Source organism: Siniperca chuatsi, linkage group LG9 (genome assembly GCF_020085105.1).
Source record: "Siniperca chuatsi isolate FFG_IHB_CAS linkage group LG9, ASM2008510v1, whole genome shotgun sequence".
NCBI lineage: Eukaryota > Metazoa > Chordata > Actinopteri > Centrarchiformes > Sinipercidae > Siniperca > Siniperca chuatsi.
In genome coordinates, this window is record NC_058050.1 from 5,941,308 (window position 1) to 5,955,922 (window position 14,615).

General features: G+C 37.2%; 2 protein-coding genes across 3 annotated transcripts in view; both read right to left on the minus strand.

Moving 5' to 3' along the window:
* Window positions 1-4,726, minus strand: part of LOC122881246 (inactive phospholipase C-like protein 2) — a 40,420-nt gene extending 35,694 nt beyond the window's left edge. The window contains exons 1-2 of the mRNA XM_044207178.1: window positions 4,311-4,726; window positions 3,403-3,854 (exon numbers count right to left, since the gene is read on the minus strand). Coding sequence (XP_044063113.1) covers window positions 3,403-3,645 — 243 coding nt within the window. The 5' untranslated portion in view covers window positions 3,646-3,854; window positions 4,311-4,726. The remainder of the gene's footprint in view (window positions 1-3,402; window positions 3,855-4,310) is intronic.
* A 2,287-nt stretch (window positions 4,727-7,013) lies between these two features.
* Window positions 7,014-12,935, minus strand: LOC122881247 (cysteine-rich venom protein). 2 transcript variants are annotated; one of them, XM_044207180.1, is made up of 9 exons: window positions 12,777-12,933; window positions 12,471-12,534; window positions 11,343-11,346; window positions 10,944-11,044; window positions 10,060-10,150; window positions 9,562-9,704; window positions 7,806-7,894; window positions 7,595-7,677; window positions 7,014-7,454 (listed from the first exon to the last, which is right to left on the minus strand). In XM_044207180.1, the coding sequence occupies exons 2-9, from the start codon at window positions 12,528-12,530 to the stop codon at window positions 7,318-7,320; spliced, it is 708 nt and encodes a 235-aa protein (XP_044063115.1). In that variant the 5' UTR covers window positions 12,531-12,534; window positions 12,777-12,933; the 3' UTR covers window positions 7,014-7,317. The 2 variants fall into 2 exon arrangements, with proteins under 2 accessions (XP_044063115.1, XP_044063116.1); XM_044207181.1 differs by lacking the exons at window positions 10,944-11,044; window positions 11,343-11,346 and having other exon boundaries at window positions 12,777-12,935.
* Window positions 12,936-14,615: the final 1,680 nt, after the last annotated feature.

Consider the following 14,615-nt stretch of genomic DNA (forward strand, 5'->3'; position numbering starts at 1 on the left):
ATATGTTCAACAGAAACCTTCACAGAAGCCAGGTTGTTGTAAAGCACAGTATTACAGCTGTTACTATGAGAATGTGGTTGGTGTAGTCGCGACCACATCCTCCCATCACTTCAGAGAGGCAGTTTATAAGAACTGAGGGCTCTGACTGACAGTGTGAAACAGGCTGCCTTGTAACACTGGTCCAACCCATCACAACCACCATCTCAGTGCAATATTTGATCAGTCATAGCTGTCAAAAACAAAAACAAGTGCCGTCAACAAGATACTGGCATGCAGACATGGGCATGGCTTGCTGCATACTTGATTCGCTTGATAGCCTTCTAGATAGAGGAAATTCTCAGTTTTGCCTTCACAAAAGTACAAAATTAGTGATTAATTTTTACTTTCTCTATCCAAAGCCACATTTACTTGTCATGTTACATGTTACTTCAACTTTAAAATGTAATATGTTCACTGTCTCCACATTATTAATAAAATGTTTATGCAATATCAGTGAAGTCCAAATCACTTTCAAGCCAGTCAATTCAGAATATGAACTCTTACTTTTTGGTTTGTTGGTGTATGAGTAACATTCATTTGTGACTTTATTATGGATGATATTTTTTCCTATCTCGATAAAGAACTCCCTGGATCGACCCAAACCTTGGTAACAGTCCATGTTCTCTTAATGCTAACTTAATATGACATTCATTTTGGCTCTACATTATCGGAAGTCATCATCTCTTCTGTGAGTCACTGGATGTTTATCCATCTGTGTGCTGTGTTGCTAAGCAAAAGACACAAAACCATTTCAAACACTTATTTCTTAAGGCTTGTCCAGAAAGCTTTCACTGTGTAGTCTGATATGGCACTTAATTGTATTTAGGTCATTAAACATTTCAGAATGATGTCTTGTCTGCATGGATACCCTGGCACTGGACCACCATGTATAAACTTCTGGACCAATTCATTAAATTGGCTAATTAGTCTCTTCTTTAACAATACGTTTTGAGTTGGATCCAAAATGTCTTCAAAAAAAGGAGTCAAAAATCAAATGATTTTTCTCAGTGGACATCCCACTGAAATAAATTGTGCACAAATGGCCTGGGAAATGAGACATGTCCTTGTGTAGTGAGAGATTACTTGGAACCTTACAAGGCAGAAATGTCAATATTAACCCCATCAATCTCCAGGAAGAGGGCACGTGAAAGTTCAACACCCACAATGTGCCAAGAATGTGTTGCCTGTAAAACCTGCCGGTGAAAAGGTGAGCAGCTTATCCACTGCCAGAGAATGTACCCAAAGCAGAGAAATCTCACTGAGGCATCAAATCATATATCTAATAATAGTATTGACTGTGCACATGGTAATAAAAGATTAACCCACAAATTCACTCAAACACTGCCATTTGAAAAGTGCTTCTCAACAAATTCCTGACACTAGCTCATGCATTTTAAATCCAGATGCCCCTCGAGGGAATGAAATCTCTGAGTCTGACTATTAATTTACTGACCTCTAAAAGTCAAACGTAAGCAACATCAAAGTAAGAGGCATCTCTTCAGGACCCATTTTGGGTCTATGCTATGGTACTGTTCTATAGGGGGAGAGTACAGTTAATGTGAAGTATAATGTAATAATGTAAAGAAAAATCAATCCTTTGTTCACTATAGCCAAGTAACTCCCCTTCACCATTTTCAAACTTGTTTACTGCTCAACTTTACAGTCTTATGGCTGACATTACGACAGCTACAGCAGCAGAGGCAAGTCTTACATTACAGAGTTGCTGACATTAGCTACGGACAATGTCTGGGAGGCTTTCAACATACAGTAGATTGATGCAATGTGAGGAAGTGTCGTTATCTTTGGTATCCCTTAAGCAATACTCCCAACGTCCATACCAGTGCGACAAATAAACTAAAATGCAAAGCTTTAGACAGAACGCTGTCTAAAGTCAGAATCACAATGATTTTAAGACCAAATAGTTCAGAAATATGAATCTGTTAAAGCTATGTTTGTTATCTGGATATCCCTCTGAAACATGTACATGTATGCATTTCAGCAGAGTCACAAGAGCATCCAGGATCAGCACCTGGAGCAGCTTAAAGGGACAGTTCACCCCCAAATTAAAAATACATATTTTTCCTCTTACCTATAGTACTGTAGTTTTGGTGTAAGTTGCCAAGTTTTGGAGATGTCGGCTGTAGACATGTCTGCATTTTTTGAATATAATGGGACTATATGGCACTCGGCTTGTGGTGCTGATAAACTCAACAGCAATGTCTCTTTCCAGAAATCATGACACGGTTACTCAAGATAATCCACAGATTTGTTGTGAGCAGTTTCATGTAACTATTGGTAGAAAGAAAATAGTTCCTACATGAAACAGCTCACAACAAATCAGACATCTCTACGGCCGATATCTCCAAAACTCTGCAACTCACACCAAAACAATCTAGAGGGATAAACAGCACTACAGGTAAGAGGGAAAAAAAATTGATTTGCGGATGAACTGTCCCTTGAGTGTCTCGTTCAAGGATTTTCTCTGACTACCTACGTTATTTTCCCCAGCACCATGAGATATTTTATTGTGTTACTCATTACTATATTCATGTGAGACTAACAGTGTGCAACACTTTAACAGTTTTAAGGAAGACGCTAGCATTAATCTGTGCTTACATGAAGTCAACACACAAAACATTCAGTAGCCCTGCATGCTATTTTATTACCAGTAGTCACATTATCTGCTGCTGAACTGAACTGTATATAATGCGATTCGCTTTATGGGCACCTCATTCTCATCCTCAAGTGCAATATTATATTTTGTTAACTGCTGTCATTGCTGCTCTCTACAAAAACATCTTCCCTTTCATTTGTGCAATCTTTATTTTGTAATTTTCAATATCTGTTAAACATTTGTTTTAGCTTCTATATTATAATGAACATAGTACCTTCAACCACATGCTTGTTATTATACGTAAGTGTTGTGTATATAGTATTTTTCTGACATATTTAACTGCTACTTCTCTACTGTAACACTGTATTTTCATCCTCAGGGAACAATAAAGATCCTCTTATCTAATCCTGTCTTTACAGGAATACACATATAGCTAGATTACTGAAATTTAAGATCAAATAAGGAGAAGCTCTGCTATACAAATTCTATGCAAAATATTCAGACAAAGTACAGGATGTGCTTCCGGTTATCCCATTACTGGCCTGTATTGTGAAAACCACCTATTTCACTGAAATGTTATGTATAGCCATAATATAGGCAAGGTTAATTAAAAGCAGGCAATATATGTATACAACAGAGACAAATGAAATTAGAGCAGGGCTTTTGCATTGTAACTTCCAACACCCTATGTTCAGTGTAGCTCACCAGAATGAATGGCATAACACAGAGACTTCAACTTCAATGTTTACCTTGATAATGCTGCTCCTGCGTGGTATTTCAGATTTGGCATCCACTCCGACAGTGGTTTCCACCCCGGCTTGGCTGCCAGGTGCGACATGGGATCCTGAACCGACCATATTTTCTGATATCCCACAGTCTCCATTCAAGACCGACACTTCGCAATGCGTCTTATCAGCTGCTTCGTCGCTGGCCACGGCCGTATCCCCAAGATTCAACGGAGGCAGGCTGCCGTCCTCCCCAAACTCCGCCATAGGCACCTCGAGCACGCACACACACACACACGCTGGCAAGCTGATGGGTAGCAAAGCCTTATATTTCAGCTTTACACCAATTTACACCAATTTCCTGCCTGGCCTATTGCCTCGTTGTAACATTTGCACGCTATTCTGCCATATCATCTCTCGGTGCACATATCTGTCAGGTCCCTACAGACAGAGGGGCTTGCTCCGTGCATTGTGCTCTGTAAGGAGAAACAACAGCGATTAGCATAATTAGGCAACATGGCATTAGTAACAGCAGTCACGTTAATAGTAGGACATGTTTAGCGTTGTACAGCCAAACGAAGACGGCATGAAGCTGAAGCTGAAGCGTTCATTTCGCTTGCACTGAAAGCGGATGTTAACTTACAATCAGTGAAGGCTGTCATAGTAAATGCAGCATGACAAAACGCGTACAACCGACGTGCTTCCCCTCTATGTAACGTTACGGGTTGTTGTTGCATTTTTCAACAACTTCGCAGTTTTTAGCCCCTTTCCACCGTTTTCATCCCACAAGACCACCCCACTATGTTGCATTTTTTTTACTGTAGTGATAAGCCACCCTCTTCAGCTTAGCAGTGGTCCATAACATTAAGTTAAATAACATTAAAAGCATCTAATGGTTAGCTTAATGTAACGTACGGTGGCTATGTACTTGCCTTTTGAACTGCCTTGTCTCTCCAAGCGAAGGACGGTCTTCCTTTTAAGTTGTTGCTGCAACTGAGCAGCCAGACTACCGCTTGCTGTCGGCTGTGTGCTGAGCTGAGCTAGGTAAGCTAGCTAGCAAGCTAACCTAGCTGGGTGAAGTTAGTTTTCACAGCCAACTCAAAGTCCAGTCAAATCAACCCCTGTTGTTAGCAAACAAATGAAGAGATTTCCTCCACCCTTAGCCAATCTCGACAGTCAGCATTTATTCCGTTTAAGTCTTTAAAAAAAACTTAACCCGTGATTTGACGTTAGGTGTCTCACGAATAAGTACTTCTTGACAAACCGTCACTCAGAGAAGTCGTTTCCAAGGAACGAAGTTGTGTATGACCCGTGAACGCGCAACAGGCTAAACAGGCTGTGTTGTCAATCAAACCCTATTTTTTTTTTTTTGTTCACCGACAAGCAAGAAACGCCTCCTTTTTCATTTTTCTGCAGAACAAATAAACCTGCATGTCACACAGAGGTCACAATATAACGTTTCTCAGATCATCTTTCAAATTACTGTGGCTGAATGGACATATGAAGGCATTTTATTTGGACTTTGCACAAATACTAAATGTTTAATTTGTCCAAATCACTTTGGTCACTCAGTAGATGTCGTCTGTATTTTTGACATTTATTTTTCTATTTTTCAGTATTTTATTAATAGTAGTAGTAAGTATAGCCAGGCTATAGCATATGGACCAATACCACAGCATTTACAGTTTAAGACAGTTAAGATGCCCATCCCTAGGTGGACCTTTAAAATACACAACTCAACAAGAAAATGCATATAGCACAAAACACACAAGTCAAAAAGAAAATACATAGGAAACAAAACAAAAGTCAATAAGAAAATATGAAACAACACAAAAATCAAAAAGAAAATACGTACAAAACAACACAATACACAACAATTTTACTTTATTTTTTTTTTTAAATATTCCACAAATAGCCAAAAGTTATGTTTGATATTCAAAGAGACCAACTGCTCAGCCACTTTCATATGTAGTAAGTGCAGGAAACTTAAGGTGCTCTTGAAGATGAAAAGATTTTCTTCAAGCACTCTTAAGCAGATCAAGATCAAGTTATACTAAAAGCCTTTATTGAGTTAAAATGTTGACCACATATAAATCAGGGTGGTAACAGTAGTTTTAAACTGTTCTCCTTGTTCTGCCTAAGTTTGCCTGTAGAACATCTTTTCTATATTATTAATATTGTTGCTGTTGACGTCAGCTTTGTTCAGAAGCTACATATGACATCTCTCGAGGACAGCAATTATCTCGCAGAAAGGCTCACATGACAATTGTTATTTCTGTTTAGTCACAGTGTGTTTGAGGGCTTCCTCTTTATGAGGACAGTGCATGGAGACGGTCGACTGATCTCAGTGGTGAAGTAATAGACTTCACTGAATAACAGCCTCTTGTGCTGTTGCATCAGATGTCATGTGAAAATAAACCCACACATTAACCTATGCGACCAAACAAAATCATCACAAATCATCAATTCTTGGAGATGACTAAGACATTTGAAATATTACTCCCACATGGTAGAACGCATACCTTACATGTAGCTCATATAGCCAAACACTATAGCCTCCTGCATACGAGACACAGAGAGTGAGTGATGAGGCATAACATTGTTCTACATGATTTAATGCATTTTATTTATAGGCCACTGGTTCAGATGAAGGGAGATAAACTAGATAGTGTGGGACACAAAAGCAGGAGGTGTGGTGAGTTGTACAACAGAGCCATCTGCTGGTCTACAAGGGTTATTGGGGTTTTTTTGTTATTCTGCAGTACATTGTTCTAATTATCCCATGTATGTCTTCTTCTGACAATACACTGGTAGTCAAAGTTTATTTTTAGCCACATTTAAAGCAAGCAATGTCTACTTGTGACCCCTCGTTGCCTGTTGCATATATCTCCTGGTTGTTAAAACATCAACCAAAGAGTTTTTTTCTGTATTCAATTTTAGTGGCAAAAGTCTGAAAAAATAAGTCTAATTTTCTGTTGCAAAAATATGCTATTTCTGGTTTTGTCCTGCTAACGATCTTGCATCCCCTCAGATTCATCGTGCCGCCCCTTGTGGAGGACCCGACCCCCAGGCTTGGGACCACTGATCTAGGGTTAGCCTATATTTTGTGACAGAATGACATGGCATACTGTTCATTTATCTTTAAAGAAATACAAATTATATTGCTGTCTTGCAGAAAAAGTTCAAGCTGATGAAGATACCAATGCTGTGATGATATTTACCCTACTTGCAGTCATGCATCATTAATGTTTGTCAGCATGTTCCTAGATATACTGTAGCCAATACAGATGGAGATAGTAATGACATATTAATAAATATAAACAATATTGATTTAAACTTTAATGTAGAAGATCCAGCTGACAGGTGAAATTGAGTATCAACATTGGACTAGCAGATAATAGTGACTTTGGACCCTCCATATACGTAAAGTGAAAGATTGTTTTCTATTAATTATAATAAAAGAGTTACTTATAAAACATATATATTTGTACTCTGACTGTAAATGTAATAAAGAATCATAATGGCCACTGGTGACATTCATGTCATATGGAGAGCAGAATGGCATCAAATTGCTACAACTAAAGAATGTACATGTTTCACTCTTTTCAGCCATAAAAAGGCACAGTATACACCACTTGCTTTTTAATGTAGCCCTTTATTATGTGTAGAATTAATATTTTCTATTTATATACTGGGACTATTTCTCAAAACTTTGATGAATTGTCCCAAAGGGTTTTAATTACAGATACATATTTTAAAACACTCCCAAAACATCCCTTTAATTTTATGCAATCAATATTATGGGTATATTATTATAAGCTTACAGGAAATGTATCATAGTTGCAGTAGTTTGCTTCATAGATAGAGAGACAGAGAACCAACAAAGATGTAAATAGTCTGAACTGTTTAAGTACAATTTGCAGACTTAAGGGCTTATCTTTAGGCTATTGGAATGATTTCAGTGGTGCATTTGCATGAAGCAGGACACCAGGCATACACCATCTCATTGCTACATCCAGTCTTGACTTTCAGGGTTGGACAGTTGATGTATTTGTTTATGTAAGGACAGGGGTTGGCTGAAATGAAAAATAAAACAATGAAGAGGTTAGCTCATTGTCTTTTTTCTACCTCAGTAGACAATATTCTTTGGAAAATACATCCTATTTGCTATACAAAGAACCCACAGTGTGTATTTGTCATAATATCTGTTACTTACTGCAGAGTTTGTCCTCACAGTTATTGGGACAGGAAGCACAAGGAGGTCCAGCTTTATAAGGTGGCCATTGCCTGAAGTTTCCTCTGTTAAACCAATTAGATAGTTATATACATAGACAACGTCGTAATTCATTTTTTTCCACCACCGGAAATCACATGTAAAACAAAGTCATGGATTTTATGGTTATGGAGGGTGAATGAGGGTCACATACGCTCGATAATAATGGCAGCCATAGAAATAAATGTTCTTAGGGCACAATTTCACTCCACAGCCGACTCTGTATGAGCTGTTCCACACCACCTGACAACAAAAACAAAAAGTGAATATGTGAAAACTGATTAAATAAACTGCCATTTGCTTTTGCTAAACGATATGCATACATCTTCTTAAAAACACAATAATACATCTCCGCCATAATTAATAATAATTGTGCAATATTCTGTGTTCTACTTACGTGCAATATTAGTTTTATATATATAATATTAGTTTTCCCTTGTTAGTTTTTCTTATTTATTGCTACTGATACTATATACCTCAATTACTCTTCGACAGTACATGCACCCCCGCTTATTAATATTATTTATTACATAAGGAGTTACATTGTATTAGACTGTACTTTCATCATCAACCAGTAAACCCACTTGGTACTTGACACTTAGTTTATCTTATACTTATACCGACATGATACTTAATTTATTTCTGACCTGTTTTATAGTGTTTATAGTGTATCATATCGTTGTCTAATACTTTCTCCTGTGTGCACTGATGTAAAGACGAGCTACTGTAACAAACAGTTTCCCTACGGGGATCAATAAAGTATTTCTGATTCTGATTCTGATTCTAATGACTGTTTATGGTGGTACAATGACTGCTTTTTGACAAATGCTATCTCTCCAATTTATTTGAAAACCTTTGGTGAAAGCAGGATCGGTCACACTCATTTTAATTCACAATAAAATAAATTTTTAGGAACACAAAAAAGGCTCTTTAAAAGCTAGAATCCACAGAAACAGTCTCATCTGTCATAAAAATCAAAAAATATCATGCAGCTAAAGAAAGCTACAATACACTTTTATAAACCACTGGTAAATCTTAAAGGGAATATTGGTCCTTAATTTATTTGATTTGCAATAAACCAGCAATAACAGATTTTTTGGGCCATTTGTGGGCAGCGGAAACAATCTGTGAACACAACACAGACATATTATCATCGCCTTTTAAGTTGATATGTCAAACTTGTTAGCAAACAGCTTCTTATTTGCACATCCAGCAGATACGGAGCATTTGCATTCATTTGGAGTCATGTTTCTGGTGACCCGATGAATGTAAATCCAATATTTACTCTCCTTTTAGCTCTGTTTTTGAGAGTACAGAGAGTATAGGGGCAGAGGGGTTGTTTAGTTGAATATGTTAGTTTAGTCTGCCTGACTCATTGATCCTTTGAGGTTTGTGCAAGTTAGAATCTATGGCCCTGACCATGGCTCTGAAACATCAGTAGCCTAACTGTGCTGCGTATTGATATTGTTGTGGCATGTTGATACATACTGGGCAGCAAGATATGCCCTGTCTCCTTCTCCTGGGAGTATTTTTAATTTTGAGAGGTCATTTAGCTCTTTGAAATCTGAGATTACAGAGTCGAACTTGTTAAAGAAAATGTTCTTTATTTCATTGAATGTTGTACATTGTAGGAGGAAGTGCATCCTATCTCAACCTCACCTGTCGAACAGTGACCACATATTCTGTTTCTTTTGGTTGCCATGATTTATTGTGTCTTCCTTTTTCGATTACCAGTTTGTGGTCACTGAGTCCTGCCCTTCTGTCAGTTTTGTCTTGGATCCATCCAATAACAAATCAGCAACATTACTGTATGACCTGTTGTTATTGCTGCCTTTGCGACATACTTAAAACGCCACAATTATCTTTGTCAACAACACATTACTGTTACCCTGGCAACAGTTAAGTGTTACCTGTGTGTAGTGACCAATAGCTTGGCCGTTGGTGGAGCCATTGGGATACAGGTAGTGTGATGCCTCACTGTGCCAGGCATTGATGGCGTCTGTCCATGAGTAAGGTGAGGATGAATAGAACAGATTCTCACCTAATTCGTATCCTGCTCGTTGGTGAGAAACACATGATTAATGTGTATCTGCAAATACACGGTTTTATTTCCATGTCCTAGTAGATTAAGTTATTTAGATAAAACAGGGTTCATTAAAAGGCCTATTGATGATAATCTCCTTAATGATAACATAGCCTGCTCTGTGTAATTTGTTATTAAAAGAAGACTGGAGATAAGATAATGTTCACTGTGACTCTGACCATCAATCACAAGGTCAGTCAGTTCACAGGGAACCTTCACACTGAGTGCATCTCCTCTGAGGTATTATTTAAGGTCCTGGCACATGCGGATCAAGGTAAAAGGGAAACAAAAAGAGAGAGGAGGAATAAAGGAAGAAGAAATATACCATTAAGCATGCGGGTGCTGGGTGGACCATGAGCCAGAATACATTTGTCAACCCAGGCCTGAGCACTGACTGCTACCTCCGCACTATAACTCTGTAAAAGAAAAAATAACAAATCAAGAGTTTCATTTCAAACTGACACCCACAATGCAGAAAAATACCTTTCTCTCGCAAGGTATAGGTTTTGAAAACTGGATCATTTGTGATTTGAAGGACTGATGAAATTTCCACTCTAACACTTAAAATATGAAAAGGTTGTGATTGAACTGGCCTTCCCCTATGAGACCAGTGAGCTTTTCATACAGTCCAAAGCCAAAGCCAGTCCAATATAAACACAAGATTTTTCTTTTTACTTTTGTGCAGAAACCTTACACCTCCAGACATCCAACTCTTTTGGAAAGGAAATAAATCATCTTTATTCTCCTGTTGACTGACATATTTTCAACTCTGTACAATGCATTTATAATGGTTGGGCTTTGCTCCCTACATTAAATAGGTTACAAGATGCTGATTTCAATGAAGGCTCAACTCAACATAAAAACTACATTTTAGAGTGATTATATTAATCTGTGACAGACCATAGCCAAAAATAGATTTTCACATTTCATATTTTTATTCATAATTTGTAACATCCATACAGTCTATGGTTTTGACCTGCTTCAATGCATCAGAACAATTAAGGTTGAGTCAGATCTTAATCATCAAACTATACAACCCTGATTTTGAAAAGCTGCTGAAGACTTAAATTGTTTTCTAGCATCCTGCAGAAGACCTCACCGACTTTATTGTTTTTTTCCTTCCCACAAGCGAAGGAAAACAACTGCTGAGAATTATTAGCAAATATCATCTGAGCCACCTTCATTGTGCGAGTAGAAAGCAGGACTGACCATTTTCAGCATGTCAGAAGCAGTAGGCTGAACCGCTCTCCTGAAGGCATTGTGCTTGTCAACAATCTCAGACTGAACCGCTGTGTTTTCTGGGCAAATGTCTGCACGCACACAGACATACACACACACACTTAAAACCAATGGGTAAACCACAGATTAAAGATATAATAAAGAGTGATATTTACTCTGGTGGCTTAATAGCCACAATATGACTCACAAACATATCCTGGTTTAATTACTCTGAAATGGCTTGACATAACAAAAGAACATACTGAAAGGATTGTGCCAAATCCCATAATCTTATTGGGAGACTTATTGGCATGGTCTCAGAGTTGATGCTGGAAAGTAAAATAACTCTGTAAAGTTAAACAAACCTGATGCACTTAACACTGTGCTTACCTTGCTGTGGGCACACCATGGCATGCAGAAAAGTACATTTGAAAATGAGAAGAAATTTAAGTTAAGTTCTCATCAGTAAACCAGGAAAGTGAAAAATAGTCAAATGCTTTACTTTTTTGTACCATAATGTAAATACACATTAAGAGCAAAGCCAGACACTGAAATGTTTACTTAACTCAAGTAAAATTGTACTTTACTTAAAACTTAAAACATTAGCAGTACAAAAAAACTATCAAAAAAGTATCTAAAACAAAAACAGAAATTCTCTTTCTTCTTCTCTTTCGTTCTTTCACAGTGTTACATTAGTTGTTCCTGCTACAAATACTGCTGGCTAGTTTAAAGTAGGGCAAGGCAATGTATGATTTTTTTCTTTGGAATAGTGGGATTTTTTATAATATTGTAATATAAAATGCTGGTGTTGTCTAAATTAACACTACAAAGCCTTTAGTGAGTTAATTTGCTCCCTGAAAATATATGAATTCCAGCTGAAAATGTCATTTCACTTCAATGTCTCTGCGGTACGGAAGTCCTGAGAGGCAAGTGAGAAAAAATAATCTGGTGATCCATTTTCTAAGTCTGATCTAAATTGTTTTCTCTCCTGTGTTTAGGACTTAAGAACAAGTGAAAATAAAAAGGTTTTGCCAGGATAATCTTTCTTTAATTTCTTTCATTAAAAAAAATTTCATCTGTAAAACAGGTGGGAAAACAAGTTTTGCCAGGTGAAAACAAAAGGTTTGCCAGGATCATGTTTCTAATTTACCTGTTTTCACAAATGAAAATTGACAAATTTTGTTTTTGTCAGGATAATGCTTATCATGTTCTAAATAGGACTAAATTCATGTTTTCTTCCAGATGAAGAGCCAATTAAAATACATTTCAAGCCAAAAGAAAGACATGACAGTAATATTATATAACTTGCTAACACACAATATAACAGTAAAACACACAATATTTATAGTATAAAATGTACTAAAGTCTAACAAAATCAAAATACGCCAGTGCAGTATTAGTACTTCAAAACTGTACTGAAGTACTGTACTTGAGTAAACACACTTTCCAGCCTATGAAAATCACTAATATTCAATAATATTGAGTAATATTCAAAAACTTGTATACACTTCTACTCACAACATTGCAGGCAGAGTGCACTTGATGCAGTGTCAAGATGCAAATCAGGAGTGCAAACATTTTCCTGAACAAAAAGGAAGATGCCAATGTACAGTGAAGATTAAAAACAAAGTAAAATTACTGAAAAAGACTTACTAAGACATTTTTATAAAATAAAGTTTACATAAAGAAAATGTTGCTGTTCAAGTGGCTGGTTTCCCCATCTTGAGTGCTGGATATTTTCCATAAATTAATCTATTTGTATCATCAAAAGCCATTTAAAAAATTCAAATATGTTTAGGAAAACCTCTGAAGTGAGTGGCATACCTGCTCCCGGGTCTTCAGCAGCTGGAGGTGAGTTGGCACTCTCCTCTCGCTCCTTTTATAGAGCCAGCTCAGTTGCTCACTATACGATAGATATAGCACATTCCTCTGCTATTGATGCAGCAGTATCCAGGGCTTTACACAATGGATACTGGAAAGAAACAAGTCTATCACGTAACACCAAAGAGGCCTTTTCTTCTAAAGAGTGCAACTGACTGACTGACAGAGAGTAAACACGGAATTGTTAAGCCCTTGGGTGTAGTGACTACCTGATGTATTGGGTCAAGTTTACACAGCATGGAATGCAAAGATGTCTTAGGTCAGGGTAAATAAATGAAAAGAAGCTTTGGTAGATTATAAAATAGAGCTGATTAGTCCTGTATGTAAATGGATTAAAGTAATAAAGCTCATGTGGGCTGAAGACGCACCCATTGTTTGCTTTGGCATGAAATACAACATATGAGAAAGGATGTTTCCAGTTTTCCGTTTGTGTGCACGTATTATCGTGAACAACCAGTGCAGTAAGTCTGTGTTTGTGGCTGTTGCCCATTTGCTTATATAAAACCAACAGCTTTCTGAGTGCAGAAAGATTGTCTTTGAAATAGCTTGGAGGTGAAATATGAGATGAGAAGATATCTTAAATTTTATACAATCAAAAAATGAAATATAGGACTTGTTGCTACTATTTTCATATTCATAAATTACATTTTTTGTTGTTTTCTGGTGCTAAACTGAAAAACATGGCTTCAGGTTGAAAACTTTTAAATGGCCAGTTAAGTCTTTCCTGGGAAAACCTTTACAGAAAATTGCTGTCTTTCAGCTCATTGTTTTGGGTTTTGGACCCACAACTTCACTATTTTGCTTCACTCTCACCGCTCTCATCAACCCCATTCCCAGCCGTAGCAGGCAGCTGTTTCAGCGAAAAAAGCTCTAATAAGCCCCCTGTACACTACTTCCCAGCACCAAATGGCAGACAGATACAGTTAAAGACTAGCTGATGAACATAGAGGAGCATTTGGCAGCTAAAGAGCCAGAATATTTCTCTCAAGAGTTGTAGAGACCAAAACAAAGCTAAAAGGAGAATGAAAGTTGGACTTATATTTGTCAAGAGGCTAGACACACAACTCCAAATGCATACTAATACTGCTCTGTGTCAGCTGGATGTGTAAATATGCGACCGTTTGCTAACACTTTTGCCCAAAACAACTTTATATGGTGATAATGTGTGAATGTTGTGTTAACAGCTTGTTCTGCTGCTCCAAATCACTTGATGCTGCTTTAACTTTTCTAGCAGCAGATTTAAAACACATCTTTGGAAAAAAAAGACGTTAAACTAGTTCGTTTTCATGATGAGTGAGTGCCACTATATTTAATAAAAACCCAAGTAACATCAAAAGGAATAAAGACAAAACTGTACAGGCCACACTGTTTGATTGACAATTATCACTAGGAAACAGAGAGCAAAGAGCACTGAAGATGTTAAAAAGGAAAATGTCAATCTCACTCAAAATTACCAAGATATATATCAAGATGGTATAAATATGTTTAATTTAGTTATTCTTTTTTAAATATTTCCAGGAAGCATAAGGAATGATTATGTAGTTTGTCTGTAGATTAACTGTGTGAAATAAAGAAATGACTTGGATAGCTGACTAAGTGTGTACAAAGCTGAATTTTATCTTTGGGGCAACCTTGCTTGTTCAGAACATAACATTGCTCTCTGTTGATTCTTGATTGTGTGTCTTAATGCACAATAAGCTTTGTGCTGCTATTGCCTCTTTGCTTAATACATTACTGTATCATTTGTTATATAGTATAATGGGTAGTTGGAGTCAAACAGTC

Bases quoted from the DNA above. Each gene is read 5' to 3' on its own strand.
- LOC122881247 (XM_044207180.1), bottom strand. From the start codon at position 12,530: ATGTTTGCACTCCTGATTTGCATCTTGACACTGCATCAAGTGCACTCT. The intron at 7,895-9,561 runs GTAACACTTAAC...TTTTGTTGTCAG, and splicing joins CTATTGGTCACTACACACAG to GTGGTGTGGAACAGCTCATA. The intron at 7,678-7,805 runs GTATGTGACCCT...TTGGTTTAACAG, and splicing joins GGCTGCCATTATTATCGAGC to AGGAAACTTCAGGCAATGGC.